This window comes from Teleopsis dalmanni, chromosome 1 (genome assembly GCF_002237135.1).
Source record: "Teleopsis dalmanni isolate 2A chromosome 1, ASM223713v2, whole genome shotgun sequence".
In the NCBI taxonomy this organism is placed as follows: Eukaryota; Metazoa; Arthropoda; class Insecta; order Diptera; family Diopsidae; genus Teleopsis; species Teleopsis dalmanni.
Window position 1 is genome coordinate 160696403 of NC_051846.1, and position 26618 is coordinate 160723020.

General features: G+C 29.1%; 1 protein-coding gene across 1 annotated transcript in view; it reads right to left on the bottom strand.

Moving 5' to 3' along the window:
* Nucleotides 1-460: 460 nt before the first annotated feature.
* Nucleotides 461-26618, bottom strand: part of LOC119669679 (open rectifier potassium channel protein 1) — a 42106-nt gene continuing 15948 nt past the window's right edge. Inside the window, exons 2-7 of the mRNA XM_038079672.1 lie at nucleotides 21633-21809; nucleotides 6834-7135; nucleotides 5670-5921; nucleotides 5485-5588; nucleotides 4656-4803; nucleotides 461-2676 (exon numbers count right to left, since the gene is read on the bottom strand). Coding sequence (XP_037935600.1) covers nucleotides 604-2676; nucleotides 4656-4803; nucleotides 5485-5588; nucleotides 5670-5921; nucleotides 6834-7135; nucleotides 21633-21774 — 3021 coding nt within the window. The 5' untranslated portion in view covers nucleotides 21775-21809 and the 3' untranslated portion in view covers nucleotides 461-603. The remainder of the gene's footprint in view (nucleotides 2677-4655; nucleotides 4804-5484; nucleotides 5589-5669; nucleotides 5922-6833; nucleotides 7136-21632; nucleotides 21810-26618) is intronic.

Sequence of the window (26618 nt, forward strand, 5' to 3'; positions counted from 1 at the left end):
GTTCAGTTTCATTTGAATGCAGGAGTTGTCTGTGTGCTCTAGTCCTTTTGAAGATCCTTCTAGTCTGAGTATGAGCAACGCTAATCTGTTATATTACAACAGACCAAAAGTTAAGCAGGCTTCGTTGTACAAGGTTGCTGCTCCAACCTAACCTAAACCCAAACACAATATTACTATAAAATATGAAATTTTTCATTATTAGACCCTATCATGAGTCTATTAAATATTTATTTGGTAATATCTTAAAGTATAATGAGTTGTTTTAAAAAATAACAAATTTTGTATAAATTATTTTAATTTTAATATACATTTTCTAATATATCCTTTAAATTTTTTAATTATTTAATAATAATAGTATAAAAATATCTTATAATTACGATTGAAAATTTAAAAATTTTATTAATAACTATATATAAATAATAATATATAAGTTAATTTACAATATCGAATAACTGTAATTAAATAAACAGGCAAATGGCAACAAATAGGATTACATATAATATTTTAAATAGTATATATTCATATAATAATGAAAACTTACTGATTAAATTGTCCTAATTCAACAATACTTATTTGTCTAAAAAGTGGATCTTTGTCATTCTTTTAATTGTCTGATTTTTTGGTTTGTTGCTCCATTTGAAAGCCATCAGGCATGCTACTCTTTCTTTGTGCTTGAGAAATTTGCACAATACGTGATAGTGGAGAGTGTGTACTGGAAGGGCGCGGACTGGTTAATGTATTTGGTGGTAGTAGTCGCGTGGTACTAGTAATACTTGCAGTAGATGTTGTACTAGTAGGACTGGCTAGCTCACGTGCCAAAGGCGATGGACGATATGATAAACGTTTTTGTAACGCATTTTGTGAAGCACTTGATGCAAGTGCTGACGATGTGCTAGTTGCATCTGTTCCAGGTGGCGGAGCTTTACCAGGCGGTATTTGCAATGTTGTAGGCCTTATACTAAATCGCCTCTTAAACTTTGTTGAACTAGTTGGATTAGCAGATTGTGATGCAGTTAATAAATTGGTGTCTTTTTCGCTATAACTTGGTGGGGGTTCTACAATTTGTACTGAAGATGGTCGTCGACGTGTGAGCACATTGCTGGGAATTGATGAAAGAGATGTCTTATGTTGATTTTTGGTCGTATTAAATGACGAACTGGGCAAAGTACCCACAATTGTCGAACGACGTGCATATAGACGATTAGCTGCAGTTGCGGTAAGAGTTTTTGTGTCATCTCCAAAAAGTGATAAAACAGCTGGCAAGTCAGAGGAATCGGTATAAACTGACTTTCGTCGTTTAGGGTCTCTTTTACCATCGTTTATATTATTACTTGTCGCCTCATCTAATACTGCTTGCGTGTGCATAACTTCAAGAGCTCGAATTAAGTCAGCAATAGTGGTTTTTTCAAGCACTTCCAATTCTTTTTCAGATTTAACTGAAAACATACTTGGTCTACGTTCATTTGATGTACCTGGTAAATTAACACTATTCGGATATAAACTACCCCTACGTGGCTGTATGGTAGAATTACTGGCAAGGCTGACTCGTCGCTGAGATAACGCAGCACTGCTAGACGGGAACATACTGGCGCGTCTTGTATTTATTGCTGGATTTTGTGTGAATATAGATTCTCGCCGTTTTCTTGCAGCAGGCAATACATTTCGTTGATAAGATGGCGCGATTCCTGAATTTAAAGTCATTTGATCCACATCTAAGGTGCTGCCACGTCTTACTGCATTGCCATTAGGAGCAAGATGTGGTAATTTAGCTGAAATTGTTGCATCAGATGGAAATACACTAGAACCATTAAATGCTGAACTTTGTGAAGTAGTTGGAGGAACATTGTTGTAATATGTTGGTCTGGTGTCACCCGTAACAGTGCTGTAATAATCTAATGGTGGAATACGATGCTCTGGCACACTTGTAATAGAGAACTTACGATGTCCAGTTTCGCCAACCGCTGATATAGCAAGAGAATCCTGTGAAGGCCGTTTCTTAAAAGCAAATATTCTACGCAATCCATCTGGCACAGAAAACTTTTTAACTCTTGGCCTCATTCTTAAGTCGTCCTCTACGTCGACAACATAATCTGTTGACGGTTGACCGAAATTATTTTGTCGATCCCGTTGCATATAGCGTTTATTAATTGCCTCTTGTATTTGATCATTATCACCACTCCATGTCCATTCGTTATGTTGTATACTCGTTGGACGACGCGTTTGCCATTTCGGATTGATATTGAAATCAGAACAAGCGCGACCTCGCGGCTTTGGTGCATCATTTTGACTTGTAAATGACCATTCACTAGCCAAAATTTGTGAATCTGAAAAACCATGATAACCGCCGTACATATCTGTAGAACCAATTGTTGCATCTTCTTCTGGCGGGTTTACAGTAGCTAATGCATTAACAACTTTCGCCAATAATTCCGTTGTATGTCTAAATGCTTCTGCAGTTTCGAATGATTTTTGTTTATCAAATTTATCAAGTTCTGAGTCAGATACGGTATGTTGAAACTGAATTCCATTCGCATTTTCTTCCATAGCAGTCTGACATAATGAAAATGTACGCTTACGTGTATTAATTGGTGGTGGATCTACTCGATACATTGTAAGTTCAGGACATGATATAGAACGATGTAAAAGGTAGGATTCATCAGGTTCCGTATAAACTGGCTGAAGTGAAAAAGGAAAAAGATAATTAAAAAAAAGAACTATAATAATAATTTAATAATAACAATTTTGTCTTTTTGTCAGATTATAAAATAAATTTTGAACTGAGTCTGTTTACAAATAAGAAATATATAATAAATTGGGCTCTGTTATAATATTTCTAAAGCATTATTAATTATTGAAATATTCACTATGCTACTTACTCTGCGGAATAGTTGGTGTCTATCTATTCTTTTAGCAAAAAAGCTAAAATTATTAGAAAAGAAGGATATGTTTATTAAGGTTCATTAAACATGTTTTTGAATCACCCATTATTTTCCCAGAGTAATTTAAACAAGACATTTACATAAATATTTCATTTGAAACAATTTTAATTGAAAACCCAAAATAACTAAGTATGACTACAGTTACAAAATATAAGGGTAGCTTGAATTAGTAATAATAGTTTAGACATTAATTTCATTTTGTTATTATTTAACATTAATATTTACATTCATTTGTCTAACAAATACTGAAAAACTTAATCAAATCTCAGAAAATTTGGGAGAGATACGGATAAATATTGAACCACGACGTCTTACTACTTTGTCAGAGTCGAGAAGTGACGATCAATTAGACAATTTTTACTGGTACTAACGATTTAAAAATCCAGCATTTTATTGCAGTGTCTAACTTTAAGAACCTGAGTTGTAAGAAAAATAAGTCATTGTCACAAAAAAATCGATATACTCACATCCCAATAAATGGTCTAATAAATAAAGATACAATTTAAACATACGGTTAGCAATATGTGCTTACTTTTGATTTAGAATATTATTAAAATATTAAAAGATAGATTACTAACTTAACCTTTGCTGGGTATATTACCGCGAAATAAATAGAAAAATGTACCTGCAAAAGAAGCATCGATGGATCAAATGCAGATTTAAAATAAACAGTAATTAAAACCAAAATACTGGTACACATATACGCTCTTAAATGAATATCAAGAAGAGAATGAACTACATTTCTAATCCTGAGTGTCTTAAAATGGTATAATAGTATTCTTTTATGCTGTTTATTGGGAATGATAACACATATCAATGATATATATTAAATATTGCTATAATAATAATTGTTTTTAAAATCGGAGCCGGTGTTGTAAATGTGTTATATTAAGCCGTTAGTTAGTTAATTAGTTGTGGTGGAGGGAGGACCGAATACTCTTCAATCAGCTAAAAAAGGCTGTTTTAATTCCACAAAAGAAGATCAAGGTAGAACCAGCCAGAGGCATTTATAAAGGCAAATGTATTAAGCCGTACTATGTAATTGAATGCTTGGTAATTTTTAAAATAAATAAAAATATAATATCAAGAGTAATATCATCAAAATAGTTCAGAGATCTAGTTTGTGATTTTGTTTTATAGAGTTTCTGATTCAATTATGAGATTTGATTAGTTAATCGTTTTAGAAATCGAATAGATATTTACTCATCTGCTTATAATTGTACAACTTTTCTAATGACACCCATTTAATGTATTAAAGTATAAAATAAAAAATAATCTAATTTAGTTTTTTTTAAAAGAACTATTCGATTACAAAACATGTGTATACAACCACATATATATATGTTTATATATATAAATATACAGTAAACTCCCCTATAATGCGGTATATTGGTTTCGCGTTATAGGAAAAGACATTATAGAGGTATTCCCGTATACACACGTGCAAAGGTACGCGAAGCTAATTATGAACTATACAAATCTCCGCGTTATATGGGGGAATGCTCATGTTATACGAGAGATTGAAATCGCGTAATATGAACACGCTTTATAAGGGTACCGCGTTATAGGGGGGATTACTGTATATGTTATACAGATATATATATCTATATATTTATATACAGTATGTTGAACACTTAATATTTAAAAATATATTATTAGTAAGTAAATATAATATCTGCTATGCATTATATGCATAATGTCTATATATATTATTACCTTAAATTTAATTATATATAATTCATTTAATATTCTACGTAAGTAGCCAACATCTTTTGTAACACCATTCCATATACGATTTTGAGTTGATTTGATATTTGTAGACAATTGTTGTTCCAATTTTGCCAATTTTTTACTTTGTAATCCTCTGTAAATGTAAATATTAGTTTTTAAGATGTCATGTGTTGTTAATTAAGTAAGTATTTTAATTTAAATATAAGTAAAATACACTATCGCTGATTGTTTAAATTGAATTTATAAATATGTAAGTAATAGATATCTAGCATTGGTAAAATTAATATCTTTAATATGTGGCTCTTTTTCATGCGATAATAATAATAAAAAAAACTACTAAATTAAAAGTTTAAATATCGATTTACTAAGTTAAAATAATATTAAGGAATTTTGGTTAATTACTAAAAAGTCATGTGATAATAAAATACTTTAATATATGATAGCATATAGTAAAGTTGTAATCGCAAATATACATTAAACAATTTACAAATATTTTCAAGTATTAGTAAGAAAATCCCATTTTTAAGATTACTTAAGTTAAGGACCTATCAGAAATTTTATCCCAAGATTATACAAATACATGAAATATCTACAGTTGTCACATAAAGTAAACTTCTATATAAAATTAAACTAAAAGTCCAACCCATATACCGCATGTGTTATCCAGACATGCTAACCAATGTGTAGCACGATTTTATATATTTACTTATACATATATGCATGCTAATAATAATGCAAGACTTGCCAAAACTTGTTATGTACACATAATTTTCACATACATCATATTTTTACTGTAATTTATAATAGTACATACCTTGTTATAAATGTCATGATCATCAGTAAATAGCCCAAAGAAAATATAAACCAAATTATTATAAATATTTCATAGACAACAAACCAACCGCCGAATTCACGAGGCTGTTTTTTAGAAATAAAAAAATATATATATTCAGTGTAAAAACATATGTAATAAATCTATATATTTATTTAGTTACTAACCTGACTTGGATTAAATGTCGGCACAAAGTCCCCAAAACCAATTGTGGTAGTCGTTACGTATGAGTAATAAAATGCAATCGAATAAGGCCAACCTTCAAAGTAAGTGAAAACCCAAGCCGGTAACAGCAAAAACAAAGTAATTCCTGGTACTAAGGCTATAGTAATAGTAGTAATAAGACCCAACTGTGGTGGTACATAATGGCTATCGCGAGACATTTTGTACTTTTTATATCGACGATAAATAGCACGAAACTATAAAAAGAAGGGATCAAATCATTTTGAGCATAATATTTTAATAAAGTATCGTAATTTAGATTTAAAAAAAAAAAGAGTCAGTAGCTCACTCTATAGACTGATCGCAGAAAAACTGATAATAATAATAAGGTATTATTTTATAAATAAAAAAATATTTTTAAAAAAATGTGGTTTTTCTTTAAAATTTCTGAAAAACAGGCAACTGTGAATCATCATGATTTTCGAAGCTATTTTATAAAAAATACCTAAAAGGTAGCAAATTAAACGATATTTCATTGACTTTAATGTATGTATTATTATGGACATGGCCACGGAAAGCATACGGGATATATCGCGATGCTCCTAAAAGTAAGTTTGAAGTTATATTTCATCAAGATTAGAAAATCCCATGGGATAGTTCGTTGGTGGAGGTATGGGAAACCATTTATATGTACAGGCAGCGAAGTGCCGCAATTAAAATCAGATTTAATAATCCTTCCTATGTTTTTTTAAAAACAATATACTAGATTTTCTTGGGGAAACTTATTGATTATCTCATTTACTTTTTCTCCCATTTCATTCAGTTTTTATAAGAGGAAATCTCTCACATCTGATCCATAGCTCGTTATCATGTTTCTTACTTAAGCTTACTTCAACTTTAATAAAACTTTTGATCTGAACTATTTTTTTTTTTTCGGAAAGATTTTTTCTACATTCTGTATCTGGACTAATATTGAAAATATATGCTTTTTCCCATACGATTTCTCCCATATCTTGAATCGGAAATCATTACCTGTATTTATGCGTAACAAGTTGAAAATACCATCTTAATAATATATATAATCGTAACAATATATATAAAATATTGTACATAATATTATATTGTAAATATTTATATTGTTTTTTATTTATGTTTTCTATTTAACTTACTGTTTTAGCAAAATATTCTCCAAGTCCAGCAAATAATATACCATTAACTGGAATACCAATCATTGAATATGCAATCATTATCATGCGACCCAGTGTTGTTGTTGGCGATATGTTACCATAGCCAACAGTTGAGCATACGGTAAATGCAAAAAAGAATGCATGGTAGAAAGTCCAAGTATATGGTGTTTCATAAAGATCCAAGTTAGCATCTGTAACTGGCTTGCCACAGTAATCCGAGATTTTTGTAAGTATTTCATTTTGTACTTCTGAAGTTCTGTTACCCAGTTCTACCAGCAAATACTCTAAAAAAAATATATATATTTATAATTATTTTAATAATTATGATTATAATTATATTATGATTAGTTTATCGAAAGTTATAGAATGAAATTTGATATGAAAAGATTTGTATTACCGTTGCCGGGACTACCTTACTACTTGAAAAGAGTTCGAATATTGTTGAAGATATTGTAGTTTCTAGTTCAGATATAAGTAGTGTTGCTGTTTCGCATTTAAATTTATATGCAGCTCAGGAGAGTAAAGATTTGAATATGCTTCTAAGTTACTAATTGATACTAATTACTTTTTGATATTAATTATCAAAAAAATAATATAGTTATTTGAAATATTTATTTATATAATAAATAATTAGTGTTATTTGTTAGTATGATATACATTAGATCCATAATGATAATTCCTTTGTTAGTTAAGCTCTATCTCTAAACTTTGAATTATAAATAAAAACTTTTTATTTGCTATTTTAGCGCGTTACAAGCTTTATAAAGTCTACAAATATATATCATGTCTTGATAAGTCTGGAAAGGTTCATCGAGATGAAATTTCACTTATCTTATTTTTTTATTTAACTTGGGATGTTTATTTAATCACGTGTTAGGTTGAGTTCAATTATTGAGGAAACCATAGTTTTGACATATAAATATTTAAATAGTAAAAAAAAAAATTCAAAACTTTTAATGAATTATAAAATGTTCGTCAAGTAAAGATCTTGGATCAGGCTAAGGTCTGTCAAAAAGTAAGTCTTTGTTGTTGTTTATGTTACAGTTAATGCCGAGCTGAAATGCAAGCACATAAAATTATAACAAAATATTGCACTGTCAAGTGGTATGAGGTAGGTGATGTGGTGTAAGGTAGAAGTAAAGAGAATGAGTCTGTTGGGAATGTTGATTTTAACCTCGGTCCAAGTGAAAGGCGATCAACCTCATTAACAGGCCGGAGCAAACAATTATTGCAGCTTAAATTCGTGTGAATCTAACACATGGGTGACGTTACGCGAAATAGAGCTGCGCAAGGGCCACTCAGTGTTAAATAGACGTAACAAGTAATTATATAGTTCGTTGCTTTATTCTTATTTTAATTGGCTAAGGAAGGGCGAAGGACCTATTAGTCCAGCTCCTTATTCTTAATACATTATAGTGTTAATTCACAAATAAATAAATAATAAATAAATAATTGACCAAGGAAAGTTCTTGATACACGAGTTTAACATCTTCAATCGCCATCGATTTCAGGCTAAAGTTTGTTAAGATCTTTGATGTGATACAATCCTGATCCCGCAGAAGACATTAAACATGATTAACTTATAGTACGATGCCTTTGACAAAGCAGATGGAATGCACTTTCTTTATGTTACTCATAACAACGACAAGAATTATTAAAACGAATACTAAATCTTCTTGTATGGTTACCTAAATGATAGTGATCCGTTATAGTCAACTATAAGATGGAAATCTCTGTGGGGCATCTTAATAAGGTCATTCAGTTTTTATCTATTTAAGATAAACTTTTATTATTTTTTTAATTCTCTTACAGATGCTTGTCAATGTTTGATGTTTTTAAATTTGTATTTAATAATAATATACATTCTTATAAATAAATAAAATAGTTTTATAAAAAAAATACAACATAGCAAATATTATTAAGACGTTTATCCAAGACTTTATCCGATTTTAATCGCTAAATATAGTTTAGTTAATATAGCTTAGTGTTTGAGATATCCGGCTTTAACAGGCATCTCATCTCCCTGCGCTCATCATACTAACAAATTGATGCTAGATGGCGTATTTAGTTTTTTTTTGTAAGTGTAATTATTGTTAAAAGTTACCAACTTTTAACCTCGATATCTCAAAAACATAGCTATATTAAAATATATCATAGTGAAGAAAATTGTTCAAAATAACTGAAACGCTTCAAATATTAAAATTTTATTATTTATTTATCTTATTTATTATTTAATTCATAGATTGTACAAGTACAAACGAATGGATGGAAAGAGCAACTCAGACTGATTGGGATAATGTAATTGCCTGCAGACAAGCTAAAAAATTTATGGCGAATCGATAAAAAGCCAGAACTTGGGAGCTTCTAATGCTGAAATGGCATCCGACTTGTCACAGGGTTTCTCAGTCCACATTCTGGACCTAGGTATTTTATCATTCTATCGAATCTAGGTATTACAAGAGACGATAGCTGCAGACTTTGTTGCGAAGAAGAGGAAACAGGAGAATATATTCTGTGTCACTATGATAGTTTTCTTCAGACTCAGACTTCGGTACTTATCAACCGCCTCCAAATGACATAATGACGTTCTTAACTGCTACTCGTCTATGGAACTAAAGTGGGTGTGTCACAATAATCCTCAAAGGATGCAGTGACGTGGTGACAAGTTCCCAACCCGTATAAAATCTATCTATCGATCTAAATATCAGTTTAGGTATTATGCTTTAAATATTATAATTATAATTAATTAATTGATATTATATTTATAATTCTAGACAACTATTATGCTAATAAAAATATGCCTACTTGTTAAGATGCTTAATTAATTGAAGTAATTAATACATTATTATTATATATTTATTTTTAGCAATTTACTTTATTGTACTATGTAAGTACGTTTTTTTAAGATTTGTCTACACAATTAATATAAACACTAAATGACTTAATTAAGAAATGCGGCCCTTCTTTGTTCTTTAATCTGTGCACGTTAATTAAATAATCAAATTAATTAAATAATTAAACGAACATAAACTTGTGTGTTTTACACGAAAGACATTAAGTATATTCGATTGTTTCTTTTTTATTTTAAATTATCCGCCATTTAGAACTTTTAAGCTTCTGTAAAGATGTAAAAATTTTATTATCTCAAACTATCACAATAAACTAAATTTTCTACAATTTATCACGACAGCGCAAATCTTAAATTTTTATTCAAGCAAATCGTTTTCTTTTCTTCATCGGAAAATTGCTCCAACGCACATTAAATAATTGTAATGTAGTTTAAATGATAAACTGTTTAATAGAAGTGACTATCTAGATTACTAGGGTGTATTTGTCTATTAAGCCGAACTAAATGCTGTTTTATTACAAGTGCTCATAATGGAAAGATTGCAGTTATTTCAATTGGAATTAGCGAATTTAATTCAGGAATTTAAAATTGTAAAGCAATTTAGTAAATTGTGTAATTAAAAATAATTCATTTGCAGTGAATTTAAATCGTTTTTTAAAATCTGTAATAAATATTAGTTTATAGTTTTTACAAATATTCCACATAAATTTGTGAAATCCACAAAGAGGAAACGTTTTTATTTTGCTTAATTATCTAAACTCAATTGGTTAATTTAGGGTAGAGTGGTAGCCTTGTGAACTGATGCCATTGTTGAATTTCATTTTTTTAAATTTTCTCCGATTCACTCCATCCTCGAGGATTATTGTGACATACCCACTTCAGTTCCATAGACGAGTAGCAGTTAAGAATGCCAATATGTCCTTTGGAGAGATGTTGCCTAATTCCGTTATAAGCGGATAGGCAGTGGATAAGTAGCGAAGTCTGAGTCTTGCAAGACTATCACAGTGACACAAAATGTGTTCTGCTGTTTCCTCTTTTTCGCAACAAAGTCTGCAGCTATCGTCTCCAGTAATTCAATAAATATTTCTTAACTACCTTTACTTTACTTTATTTCAAACAGATATGATAACAATAGAGAATAGGTGCTGAGTTCGACATAATTGAGAGCAATATCTCAATACAATCTGTTGATATGTTAACTGTTTAGGAGCATTGGTGTATTTACAATTATATTGACGAATGATGTATGGCCTAGTAGCAAGAGCTATGAGGTCGTGAAATGCTATGACTCAGATAAAAAAGAAAACAATTCATTATTGCAATGACGAATGACTTCTGGTTTAGTTGCAAGATCTATAAGGTTACTGAGGTAACCTAGATAGATTTATCGGTTCTCCTTAATTTGATTTAGAACAGGTATGTGTAAAGCACGAACCACGGGCCACATGCGGCCCGCGACATGTTACTAATCTACCACAATTACCCAAACTTTCCTTTATATATATTTTGGTAAAATCAAAATATTTTATTTTAATGTTATCCCAAAATACTGAATTCAAAAGAATAACTCATAAAACCAAATTTAAAATTATCACCAATTTATATTTTTATTTTTTTTCAAAAAAATCATGGACGTACGTACTTGTTTCTGTGACCCTCCAATCTACACTGATTGGTCGGCGGTCGTATCTGGTCGGAACAGTCTTAATTTAGAAGATCATATTGTCAAGCACACATATGGAGTTATAACAAAAATAATTATTAATCTAGCACACCACCTTCTATCAACTTGAAGTGATGCTCTTCAGACAATAGATATCTCCGAGAGAAATTGATATTTGTATTAATAAGTTCCATCTTAAACTAATCTAACTTCTGTCATTATAGTTTTTAATCGTATTCTACTTATTTTAACTATTGTACTATGCCCAAAGTATTTATATGAACATAAATATATATAAAGTGAAATGTATTAAAAATTTATTACCTAAATATATTAAATTTGATTGAAATTGTCAGTAACACGGAATACTTGCAAGTGAAAGACTAAAACTAGTCTGTTTTGTTGTGTAGACTGAACTAACCAACTAAAAACTAAAAGTCAACTAACAAACTATATTAATATAAATTAAGTAGAGGGCAAAATCGTTCTTCATTATTGATTTCTATATCTCATATATAAATATGGTTATCTCTAATAATCAATCTAAAATGAATTATTCTAAATTTTATTCAGCTAATCAAATTAACTTGCAATCACAATGAAAAGAGGCTACAATAGATAGTGATGCATTGGAAAATGATCTGATCTAAACTATCCATCTCCAACTATCCATCTAAACTACCCAACCGGTACAGCACCCGGTTGCAGAATGGAACTTCACATTGAATAAAAACAATGACTACAATCATTCTACTCGCGTAAGCTAGGGTTTTAATCACAGTTACTCTCATTGATTAAAACCTCATTGAAGGCGCCAACCTCATTTGTTCAAAGCTGTGGACCCTGATTCTCGTGATATCAAATTTATGCTTCCGGTTACTTGTCTCAAGTGTTAAACTACTTAAACAATATTAGGTGGTGCTTCTGTCATTATAGTTTTTAATCGTATTCTACTTATTTTAACTATTGTACTATGCCCAAAGTATTTATATGAACATAAATATATATAAAGTGAAATGTATTAAAAATTTATTACCTAAATATATTAAATTTGATTGAAATTGTCAGTAACACGGAATACTTGCAAGTGAAAGACTAAAACTAGTCTGTTTTGTTGTGTAGACTGAACTAACCAACTAAAAACTAAAAGTCAACTAACAAACTATATTAATATAAATTAAGTAGAGGGCAAAATCGTTCTTCATTATTGATTTCTATATCTCATATATAAATATGGTTATCTCTAATAATCAATCTAAAATGAATTATTCTAAATTTTATTCAGCTAATCAAATTAACTTGCAATCACAATGAAAAGGGGCTACAATAGATAGTGATGCATTAGAAAATGATCTGATCTAAACTATCCATCTCCAACTATCCGTCTAAACTACCCAACCGGTACAGCACTCGGTTGCAGAATGGAACTTCACATTGAATAAAAACAATGGCTACAGTCATTCTACTCGCGTAAGCTAGGGTTTTAATCACAGTTACTCTCATTGATTAAAACCTCATTGAAGACGCCAACCTCATTTGGTCAAAGCTGTGGACCCTGATTCTAGTGATTCAAAATTTATGCTTCCGGTTACTTGTCTCAAGTGTTAAACTACTTAAACAATATTAGGTGGTGCCTACAGAATTTTAGTCGGGAAGGTAGGGTATAAGGACACACGTTTGCAATTTTGTTAGCTGCCGGTGGCATTTAATTGATAGTATCTAATACTGTCTAAAACGATATAATAAAAGCATCATCAATGCAAATTTACTATTCTCTTACTCAGGTGGCAATAGTGGTTTATTATTTCCTGGGATGATTAACACCCATTAAGACATGATCTGCCTAGCGCTTTAATGAATGTTATAGAATTCTTTCCATCTTAAAAGTTCCGAAATTGACCGTTGTAACGCAAGCAAAAGTTTTCAATATCTCTCGTTTTATATCACTACGTAGTTTTTATAAAACTCTTCATAAGATTTTTTATGCTGAAGATGCTTTCAGTTTGCTTCCCTGTAGCGTATCGCCTAAATTTTTAGCTTATAGGTTATTATTGGGCGTACAATAAAACTATCAATGAAGGAAATGAATGTCGTATTCCCGGAATACCATTTAAGAAATCAATGACGCTACTTGTGAAGGATTGCAAGAATTGAGGATATATTTTTATTTTTTTATTATTAGTACAATAGTTATTTTTCAAAAAAAAAAGTATCTTATTATTTCGTCCCTCATTTTATCTTAAATGTAATTATTATATTAGCCTTTGTATATATTTATTATGTGTGAGTTCGTGTTATAAAATACGAATCTCATCAAAGACGATTGAATTTAATTAAATTGTTTCAAGTATTAGATACAATTTATTAGTGTTATAAATGTGACATTTTTAAGCGGACTAAACAAGCAATAAAAGATTTTGCAAATTACCCGCTATGTAATGACGTCATAATATATAGCTCTCATTTCGTTTTTTTACAACATACAAATGCTGCCGGTAGCAATGCTTGATATAAATGTAAATAAGACAATTTAAGTATATGTATCTATACGAGTATCGCTGGATAGATACATATGCCATATTGTTTACGTTTGTCATTGATGCATTCTCGTACATTTTAGTTTGGCTGCCTGCGTTGCGATCGCAGCGGCAGATCACTTGTCAGATTGTGATAAAGTTCACTGGTTTAAATAGGTGTGTTTATCAAACAAATTAATTGGCAGCTACGGGAAATCATGATTCAAGTGCCGTTCGTTTAGTCAATTGCTTTTTTTTATTTTTTTAATATTTCAAGTTCTATGTCAATGATGTGGAAAAATGCCCAAAAATACTATGAGAATTGTTATACGGCAATTAAGGTATTAAATTTTGTGAAGATACAATCTTATTAATTAAATGGTGATCATACTATAAAATAGTATGATAGTATAACTACATAATTTGAATTAAAGTAACTAATTGCTTCAGTAAAGCAAATTTTGCCTCCTTCACATGTCGATTTTACTTCCTCGATATTTTCCTCGATAGGAAACCAATACGATACGAGTATATCAAATTAATAGTATTTCTATTATTTCATGAATAAATGTTCTTCTAATTGTTCTTATGATAGTTGCAATAATCGAATTCTTGAGTTTTATATAAAAAATCTGAACGCAGTATTAAAATATAGGGCTATGTATTGGGGTGTTATAACTTTAAGGGCAAGAAAAAGAACGCAAGCAAAAGATCTTTTGTATATAAAAAAAAATCGCAGCATTGAAATATAGGGCTATGTATTGGGACGCTATAACTTTAAGGGCAAGAAAAGGATCGCAATATAGCTATACAATTTAAAATTGTAAAGTAGGTCGTGAGACCTGATAACTCTTGTAACTAGAGTAACGCTATGACTCCTGTTATCTTGAAGTTAACTTGAACTTATAATTTGTTTTCTTATAAACGTTCTCATAATAGAAAATAAAAATGAATTAATCTAATTATTCTGCATCATTTAGAATATTATTTAAATTTATATATTCGAAAACATAAGTTTTAAGAGGATTGATTGCTACAGCAGTATTGTAAACCCAAAAACAAAATATTATTTTGAGTTTATATAAAAAACTATTAAATTAAATAAGGTTAAGTTAAGTTGGATGAGACAACCATGTGTATCACAGTTTGCTTGAGCAAAAAATAATAGTCCGTTATGATAGTACGGATGCGACAATCTCTGCACGCTATACCTGATAGAGGACCTTAAATATAGAATTCGAAAGCATTTATCGCACAAACAGTATCTCTTTAAGTAGGAACGACTTCCTTATTTATGTAAAAGAGAACCAAGTAGACAACTCTATTAACTTGCGTATGTCCTTTATTTTAACTTATATCAGGTCAGTAAGAAAATAGACCCGAAAGTTTTTATAGAAAAAAAATACTTCTTCTTATACTTATACTTTATTTGAAAATTAAGTAGAATTTATAATATACAAAGAGCGAAAAGACTATCACAACTATTACAAGATACCTTCATCAGTGGTTTTGGAATTATTTCTTATATATAATTATTTGTAAATAATTTTTTGAGACTGCAAGTACTAAGGGTTGATCTCGTGCCCTGCCAAATTTGAAGCTCAGAGCCAGTGTTAATTAACCAACTGACCCAAACCCGCACTTGACTTGTATGTGCGAAAGTTTATAAACAAATCCACTTGCTGTATTATATTAGGACCAAATCATAAACCAGCTGTAGAATAATTGAATTAATTAATTATATTTTTATTTTAATTGTAAAATTCCAATAATATTTTTTTGTAGATGCATGAGTTCATTTCTTACTAATGCTTGCAGAAAGCCATGCTAACGTTACTCTACGATTCGCGCCAGCGGGACTAGAAATTGAATATATATTTTTTCATATTATTTCCATTATAATTCTCTATAATATTTGATGTTAACGTATGACGTATGACATTCGGTATTTGGCAATTTGTTGTCGTTAAAACTTTTCGAAGCCTCTCTATTAAATACAACAGTTTCTATTAAGTAAAAATAGTCACTATTGTCATATTGACGGTAACAACTAATGACATATAAGTGTGAACAAAAAATATACTAAATTTCGATATATAATATTATATATATGTTATTATATATTTTAATATATATATATCTATATACCATACAAAAGATTCCTCAATGTATATTAAAAGTTCTGTCTAAAGGGTATCTAACCAAAACTTACATACCTTATGATCAAAAAAGAACGAGAATTTAAAAAAAAACGCAAAATTTTAATAATTTGATCGTCTTTAAAGTACTCTCCTTCCACGGCAATACATGCCTGCTAACGCTTGATCCAATTATCCATACAAGATTTATAGGCCGCCGAAGATATGGCCTTTACTTCACGCAGCGAATTCTCTTTTATGGCCTCTATGGTCTCAAAACGCGTTTCTCGCAATGACAATTTCAGTCGGTGGAAGAGGAAAAAGTCACACGGGACCGTATCTGGAGAGTACGGTGCTTGGTTGATGATATTGGTGGAGTTTTTGGCCAAAAACTGCGACACAACCAACGCTGTGTGAGCCGGTGCGTTATCTTGGTGTAAAATCCATGAGTTTTCCTTCCATAAATTTGGCCTCTTTTTGCGAATGGCCTCACGCAACCGATGCATAACAGCAAAATAATACTTCTTATTGACCGTTTGACTGTCCGGAAGGAGTTCATAGTGCACCACACCACGAATATCGAAGAAAACAGTCAGCAGAACCTTGATTTTGGACCGACTTTAGCGTTCACTTTTCGGTTTCGGCTCACCTTCGAAGCACAATTCGGTCGATTGTATTCTTCGACTTCTTTGTATAGACGCCAAACAAAAACTAATCGTACGATATGTGTTAAACTTTGACAGAATGCGTATAATAGTGTTGCCAGCGCGAAAATAAAAAAAATTTACTGATTGGAAAAGCGCGGGAATTCAATAATTAAAATTCTCGTTCTTTTTTGATCACAAGGTATTTTCTTGTAGAACAATTTGTCTTTGATTCAAACTCAGTAATCGCTGGGCCCAAAATTAGAAAGTGCTATTGTTTGCGCACCAATTTAAAGCGTAATCCATTCAATTTAATTATTGTGATTGCTTGAGACTTGTTGGTTTCGGTCCCTAGTGAGTAAACACTAGCAACTACTTCGAAAAGAATAAAGCTATCTAACACAATTTCACTTTAACTCTTTAAAGTGTATCTCTATCTCGATTACTGTTTCCCTGTTTTTTGGAATCATCTTCTAAATTTATATCTATTGGTTAGACAACACCCTGTTTTTTATTCATTATTTATTTTTTAATTGGAAAGCAAAAGAGTACAATTATTTTTTCTATTACACAAATTTATAAATAAAATAAAAATCCAAACTTACTGATATATATTACTCAAAAGTGTTTAATAGTAATAAAAAAGTAAATATAACTCACAACTCAAAGTTTTACGAATCTGCATTCGTTAATAGAGCATTTTGATTTTGTTGATGTTAAAAATTAGCACGTTTAACTCTTTAAAAGTTAAACGAGCACAATTTAAAATTAACACAAACAATTGTGAACATGAAAGATTATTCAAAAGAGTTGAAAATGAAACGTGTAAGTTAAAAATATTAAATTATTTCGCCTTCTAAAAACAGATGAATTTAATGCATAATTATAAGTAAATAGTGTATTTCAGTACTTATATACAGAATATATATATATATATATTTTAGATAAAAGAATAAATCAACCTATTTTGTGTAGGTTATAATAGGCGTTAGTGCTTTGATCTGATTTCACAGTTTGTTTCCAATGTACGCACGATTTAAGTTAAGCTCGTCTTGAATAAAATTACAATCTTGTATCTTAAGAGCCAACAGTCAGTATTCACAATTTATCACATGCTCTTTGTAATTACGGTAAAAATTATAATAAACAAATAAAAATATTAATATTTAAGTTTGCAAAAAATTTTACACCTCTAACTATGTACTTGCATTTACATATTTACACCTTCGCGCATTATTCATATATGTATCTTTTTTTGAAATTTCGGTGTGAATTTCATTGAATCTGAACTTTAGTAATGACTCTTTCACGGAATTGGGCTTTTGAGTTTAAAATATTGAACAGGTCAGTGAGTTTTAAGATATCATTTATAATGTAATATGCGATAATGATTTGTGTTTATTGCGAAACTAAAAAGATTTTGTAAATATTATTTAAAAATATATCTCAACAGATCTTAGACATTAAAAATTATTGTTTGAATAATATGCCGCTTAATAGTCAATATAAATTCCCTCAATTCTAATAGCATCATTCAAACGTCTTTCTAATATTTCTACATTTTTTAATAAAAAAATTATATTATGTTGAGGCTAGTTGAGTCAGTGCACTTGAGCACTTTTACTCTCTATTAACTGCGAGGTTTCTTTAAAACCCCTCTTTGCGCCTTGACTGGATTATTGTTTATCACTTCATCAGATTAAGCAATAATTGACCTCAGATCTGCATACCTCTCCGAGGAGCCTGTACCCATTCTGAGATTTGATAACGCGGTGTTGGTAAGCCTGTTAGTTTTTGTAAATAATTTTAATCCTTTATGTATTTTTTGATCGGATCAATTTTGAGGTCGCTGAGGATGTTATTCGTCCTAAAGTACCATGGTACCTTAAAAAGTCTTCTCAGAGCCTGGCTTTGTGCAATTTCTAGCTGGTGAATAGTAGTGTTTGAAGTACGTGTTATAGTAAACTATATAATTTTTTATAGTTCTGATTTTTACAAAAATCAGTTACTTGTCACTAAAAGTTATATATGGAGAAAACGATAGATGATAGAGTAATGCGAAGTCGAATTTATATAATTTGGTCATCATTATCATTAATTTATAACACAGTGTATTATCCCCAAAGGACTGACATTTTCTTTACTTCATTCTCCAATTTGCTATCGTATTTTTGTGATTGCACACTCCAAAAGTATCAATATGAATATATACAATTCGTAATTGATGCAAACGTTAAGTAATTGATGAAATTATATCATTTCCAATCTAACATACAAATGCTAGTACCTTTCCGATTGCTGCCACGTCTTTATTTGCTTGATTGTGGGATATATGTTATATGATTTATATAATTTTATTTAAAACTGAACAAAATCATAGTTATTAAAATGGCATATCTAAAACTTACAAGTAATCTATAATATGAGAACATATCACAACATGACGATTCTTAATTAGAGGACAAAATCACTCAATCAGAAGTCGTGGCAGGTGTACTAGTTACGTTAGGTTGGAATGGCGGCCTTGTGTACCAAGAAAGCCCACTTGAGTTAAAATAATGGCCTGTTGTGGTACCACAGGAATAGCGTTGGTTCATACATAGACAAGGTGATCAGTATACGATAAACGCCGAAAAAAGCAACGACTCCCGCATTGAGGTGAAGCAAAACCAACCCGACAATTCTATAAATCTGTTCAGGTCAGACATCCCTAACATTGTAGGATGACAGCTCAGTCAGATCGGTCAGAAAAGAATCCCCCAAGGGCAGGTGCTGTACTACAGTTTATAAATTTAGATAGTCGAAAGCAGTGGTCAAACATATAACAATTACTCAAACTAATATTTATGCGATAAACAGATGTCCCTCTTTTCTTCAAAGAAGAGAAAAAGATCGCGAAACCATACCTTGCACTGATACACATATCAAACAAGTACTTAATTGACCATCTAATATTAGCTGGATTAAGAAAAATCTAAAAAATAGGTTCGATACACTATTTATTAAGACAATTAGAATAAGAAAAACACTGTGAAACTATTAAGGAGGCACAATAGATCCATAATATTACAGTACAAGATCAGCTAATAAAATAATAATATTATTTTTAAAAGCCAAAAATTAAATAGACATAACTTATATAAATATTGTTGTATTAGTTGACTCAAATATTTTAAAAATTTAAATATCCTTCTAGGACTTTGGCGAGAAATATAAGTATAAACGTCAAAATTATTAATATGTAGAGTATATGATAAATCTCTTATTTTTATTCAAAAGGTTTATAAAAAAAGGTGTTTAAACTCATTTTTTATTATTAAAAACAGCATTTTTCGCATATTTATGAATACTTATTAATAAGTCATTATTAAGCATTTGTCATTTTTGGAATTTCTTAATTTGTTTTCTTAATATTCTTATTATATTATATTATATTTCCAGTTTTAACTTGATTTTAAAATAAATATAAAAAACAAGAAAGATTAGCTTTGGTTTTGTCGAAGCTTAGATACCCTTTACAGAGAATTTTGATTCAAAGTTTATATGATAATATATATAATATAATTTATAAAAATACTTATATGAACAGCAATAAATTTTATTTTTGTTTACGCTTATATTTCGTTAGCTATTAAAGTTGAAGAAGTTTTTAATCCGAATGTTTATTTCATTATATCATTAAATAAAAAATTACAAATTGTACCATTTCGGTATGAGGACTTAATTCATTTTTAATAGTACATAATCTTTGCATTTTATAAATGCCTAAGTTCCATATATAAGTGCGTATATATATTAGAAAATAAAAAAACTTTTTGAATAAAAATATATAGTATATCTGATTCGAGAGTTTATATGACTACTATATATCAAAATTGGAACCGATATATAAAACATTTTAGATATTCTCTGATCTAAACATATTGGTACATATTATACCAAAGTTTAGTTAAACATCTTCATTAAAAACGAAAAAAACTAATATCCCAGTATTTAGTTTATCTTGACAAACATCGCTTTATTATTACTATTTTTTATTTAAAGAATATAATAAGTAATTTTAATTTTTTAATTAATATTAAATTTATAATTTTATTGATATTTCAAATAGATTTTTTTTTGATAATTTATTACTATTTATTTTAAAACTGGCAGATTTCCAAATTTGGTTATATTGAGTTTTGGTTTTATTAATAAATTTTAATTAAATTTATTTAATTATGTATCATTTAATTTTCAATATTTTTAATTTAAATTCAAATAATTAGTTAACAGAAATTATAATTATCTTCACCTATGCAGTATTATTGTTTTTCATAGAGTTCCCTATTTCTCTCACAGAAATTTCTCTTTAAAGTTTTACTTTCAGAATTTGTTTAATTCATTAATTATAACAATTAAGTATTAGACAGTTTTATGTAGAAATATATAATCCTTTCTTCTTTAAAAATTTTCGATCCTACTAATAATTATAATTTTGTTTATAATTATTTTTAATTGTTTAAATCAAATCTTCGAAACCGATAATTTTTTCGTTCCAGATTAGTTATATATCGGTCCGATATATAGCAATATATCGATCCGATTCCGATTTTCACAACGGCAAAAATATTCGGATTTTTGGTTTTCAATTCAGTCCCGAGTGAAGATTTCTTATGTATTTGTATAACAAATTAGTTTTTTGTCATGATTAAAATTTTAATAATTTAATTAAAAAATTGTATTTAATTAAAAAATTAAACTAAAATTATTTAAAAAAGAAAACTGTTCCATCCACTAAAACTTTAACTTCTAAAGATAATGCGCGTAAATAAGTATGTTTCGAACTCTACGGTACAGAATCGAAATAAACCGATATATAATTTTCGATTTGATCCTCGTTTTCATTTCGGACAAAATATCGGTTTCCAGTTCCAGTTTGAAGCACTGTATTGAATTTACTCTTTCGCAATTTATTAAAAAAAATTCTTACCGTAAATTTCGATTCTTTCCTTTAGCTGTACAGCTCGTTTAAGTCTTTCTTCTCCATGTTCGATGTGATAATAGATGCTAGCACCAAACATTAAATATGATATGTAAAAGATCAGCAGCAAAATCCATCGTTTTGGCGACATTACTTGTTTTTGCCCTTCACAAGAGCGTTTGGATTCTAAATATTTTATTGAGAATATATATGGGCTAACCATTTTAATATATATATATATATAATATTTAGTTATTAGCACTTATTTATTTTCTTATTAAAATCGCTAGAATTTGTTTTGAATATATATAAAACAAAATTCTTTAAATTGTTAAACACCGTTCGATTAGGATCGCGTTCACTTTAACACCTGATACTTATTAAAGGTTTAATAACATTTTACTCAACATTTCCCCTGTTTGTATGGATTATTATGCAAAACATATTATGAGGATTATAAATTTCGAGTCACGCAGACTTAATATATACCCTACTTATGTTTTAATTAAAATAAGTATATTTAAAAAATAATTTTTCGAAATTTGAAATTATTTATATGAAACTCAATCCTTATGGATATATTTTCTATAATATATATATTTCTTAATTAATTAGAAAATTAATTATACAAATGTTATACAAACATTATGACTTTATACTTATCTACTTCTATATTATTAAAATGCAACTTTATTATAATGTTTATTTATGAAGATAAAATAAGTATTCTTTCAATATTCATTTTTTAAAATGAATTAACAATTGTTTCATTATTTGTTAAGTTTTATATAATTTATAATTATAATTTTGTGTTATATATAAAATTAATTATTATTTAATAAATTTATTTTTGTTTTATAAATTTTCAAATTAAAAAATTAATTTTGTTCTAATAATTAAATGCAGGAAATATTTGCACAACCACTGATGACGAATCTTTAACGAATTATTTTTTTGTAAATATTTGAAAACACTTATAAGTTATAACAGGATAGGCCCTACTCTGCGCAGACGAACCAGAATAGCGAACGAGTGAAATCCCACGGGTACTCAAAGAAGGTATAGACGTGCGCACACCTGGAGAAGACAAACGGATACAAAAGTGTTACGCATCCAGAAAAGTTGGAGAGAATTGAAGCTATTAGCTAATAACCGTTCTGAATGAAAATATTTTAAAGCCCGTCATAAGAACAATATTATTATTTATAAATTATTAAAGTTGAGAAAAAAAAAAATTAATTCATATTTGCATGAAGCTCTTATATGCGAATAACCATATATACTTTCTTTAGGGTGTATAATTAAAGAGTGATAAACTGTGTTACTCTTAATCTCAGCAATTTAAAGGCTATTTTAAAATTATTAACTTATCAATTATTGGAATAATCTGACTAAATAGTAACAGACCTATCCACGTTAAGATAAGATTTTTGCAAAAACCTTGCCTCTCAATTTCACAATTTTCTAATCTTTATTGTCTGAGAATTTAGATTCTTGAATGCATTGGTTTCCATTAAATATTATATCTGCGACAAATGGCGTGTAGATAAGAGCCATCGTAATTCATTGCCGACTACAACATAAAGTTCATTAATTACTTTATTGTTTTTTAAACACTTTGGAAGTGCTTTGATACTAAAAACAAAACTGAACGTTGAGTTGTGACGTTTTTTAAGAAACCTAAATGAATCATATAGTATGTTAGAGATAATTCAGATTAATTGGGTTATAAAAAAGTGTAAATCGATAATAAACCACTTAATATTCTCAAATTGTAGTAGGTCAATTATGTTGAAAATAAATTGTAATTTACGGATATAATTTATAATCAATCTTATCGATATAAGTTGTATAGTAAATTTTAAAAATAAACAACTTAATGTTGTTTTGGTTTATTCAAAAACAAAAATTCCATCTGTTGAGATTGTTTCTGATATATAAAATTGTTTATAGTAAATAAAATAATTAAAAATTATTATGTGTTATACATATTGAAATTTTTCAAATATTTTAGTAATATAATAACATGAATTGTTTGAAGTGTTTATTATATCAGTTTAAGACAATTACGTATATAAGACACGTATTTTATCTTTCGTTCCTTATTAGGGGGATTTACAAAATTATTGGAAATAGAACATTTGTCTATATATGAATTCTACATAATTTTTGATGAAAATTAGTCAATAAAAAAACATGTTCAATTAAATTAAAAAATAATCAAAAAAGTTCTAATAAATATATCTATTAAATATAAATATGTATCAAAGTGATATATATATATATATGTATACATGAAAAGATATTTTAGGTATAATTAAATAATAAGTGAATATACTTCAAAATATAATTTTATACAAAACTTTTAAGAATCCACTGTAATGTTGAATTATTTTTTAAATGATTGATATTTAGGTTACTTAGTAATGACTCTTTAAAATATTTATTAAAATAAAAGATTTATAATAATGTGAAAATAGTAAACATACTCATTATAGCGGTCTAATGTTATAAAGGAAGTAGACACTCAGTTCACGTATTGCGGTAGAATAAATAAAAAAAGGGAACTTTTGTGTAAAGTATTTTAAGCAGAAGTATTTGTAGTTATAAAAATCGCAAAAGTTTTTTGTTTGAAAAGAAAAACATCTAATTGTACAATGAACGTCTTTGTAGAGAGCTAAGCGACCATAAAACTAAATCTTTTCATACTGGGCACCTGCCAAAAATGATCAGTAGTACAAGTAGGCAATACATAATTTGAGCTAACATATAGACTCTGGCTCTGTGTATACTGTGTTTTTGACTACATACCATAGACATAGAGAAAACTAATATAGTTGAAAATATTTTAAAAATTGGCACTAACGTTGCAGAGGACGAAATAAGTAGGGGTCTATGAGATATATTAGATATGGTGTTTTTTTAGCTGCATGAGAACTATCGATATCGATAACTATTTTTTATAGCTGAGTATGCCAAACTGTGTCAACATTTCTGTTCAGATAGGTTTGGCAATTCATTATGAATCTTTTACCGCTAGAACAACGCTTTCAAATTGTGGAATTTTACTTTGAAAAAAACTAAGTCTGTTCGCGAAGTTCATATGGAAGAATTGTGTTCAGTGATAAAATTCATTTCTGGTTAAATGGCTACGTCAATATGCAAAATTGCAGTATATGGGCCCAAGATAGTCCTTAAGCCGTTAACGAATCACCATTACATCCATTAAAGTTGACTGTTTGGTGCGGTTTACACTCTAGCGGCAACATGGGTCTTATTTCTTTCGAAATAAGGAAGGAATTGCTGCCGAAGCCGAGGCGAAAAATAGGTAGCAGTCACTTAACACAAAGTTAGGATAAGGCTTTATGGTATATTTCCAACCAGTGATTTATCTATTATTAAAGTTTTTTTTTTGATTTTTCTCAGAAATCACGAAAGAGTTCTAGATTTTCTGTTCAAATTAATGTTTTAATATCTTTTAATGGTGTTACTCATCGGTGCAAACCTATAAAACTGATGATACAATGTCAACAGCAGTGGCCTTCAATAGAACTAAAAATTAAAATACAATTTGTGGGGTTAATTGTGGGACTAAAAAACATCCTTTTAAAAGGCATTATTTTTGTAGCGAAAGGGTTATTAAAAAAATCATTTCATATTTTGATATTAAAGGGTTAATAACAAGAGGTCTTATGTATTGATTACTGCAATTATGTTAACAAGACAGGTGATAGTGATTTGAATTAAGATAGCATATAGTGCAATTATATAAATATTAATTTATTCAAATACAATTTTTCATAATTTTATTGCAGTTCTCTAAATATATACATAACTCGATCCATAGACTATAGTATACGAAGCATACATTCGAGTTAAGAACATTTACTTTAACTCTTTATATACAATAAAGAGATCACAGCAATTGTTATAAATGCCAGCGATTAACAGATAAAATCGAATTTAATTCGGTAATTTTAGAAAAAAATAATTGAGTAATTTCTCCATATGGGACACCATTAGTACGTGGATCAAATGATTACATATGAGAGCATTCAGCTTTATAAACCTAAGATAATATTTCGTTTCTCATATCTTATCTCCGTCATCCTTAAGATGGAGAGACAGTTACATGTAGCAGTAAGCATGGTTATAGCCAAACACAAATCAACATAAAGCCATTTAAAGAACCATCTATAAGAAAATATTCGATGGTATAGAGTATATTTCTGTAGAATTGGTCGTGAAGTAATTATTTTTGTTTGCTTTGTTTTTCGCCGAAAGGATTGAATTATCAGGTCGTTACTATTTCTTTGGAATTCTTAATGAAAAATTAATTATTGTAAATAAAAAAAAATTGTGGTTACAGATTTATAGCGTCAAATAAAAAATTGTATTTGTAATTGTAATTGATATTATAGTCACAATCTAATAATATTATAACGTTGGATTATTAAGATTATATTTTATGTATGGGCTTATAAAACTGTTAAAACAGTTACGTATGTTTCACGTGATAATGTTAGTTTAAATTCTGAAAATCAAATATTTTGTCAATAAGTCAATATCAACAAATTGGAGGAAACCTTGTATTTAGTCATTGAAATTTTTAGACATATGGCACGATTCCAACTTTCCGGGCACACCTATTTAACAACGGATTTTAATAAAGATATAGTTTACCCATGTCAATATAGCATAGTTTTGAGAACTATACGATTTTAATATTAAAAATTTTTACATGAAATTACTAACAGCTTACAATTCGTTTATCTTGCTGTGTTTTTATCTTAGTGTTAGTGTTTAATTAATTTTTATTCTCTTATAGAGGTGATTATTCGGGTAATTACATTAGTAAATATAGATGATCATTTTTACAGATTATTATATTGTCAGAATAAATCGCTCTTTTATTATAACAAATTTTACAGTCAAGCATATCTGCAATACGTGATAGAACAATTAGTAATCTTTAACTAATTTAGCTCTGCATTC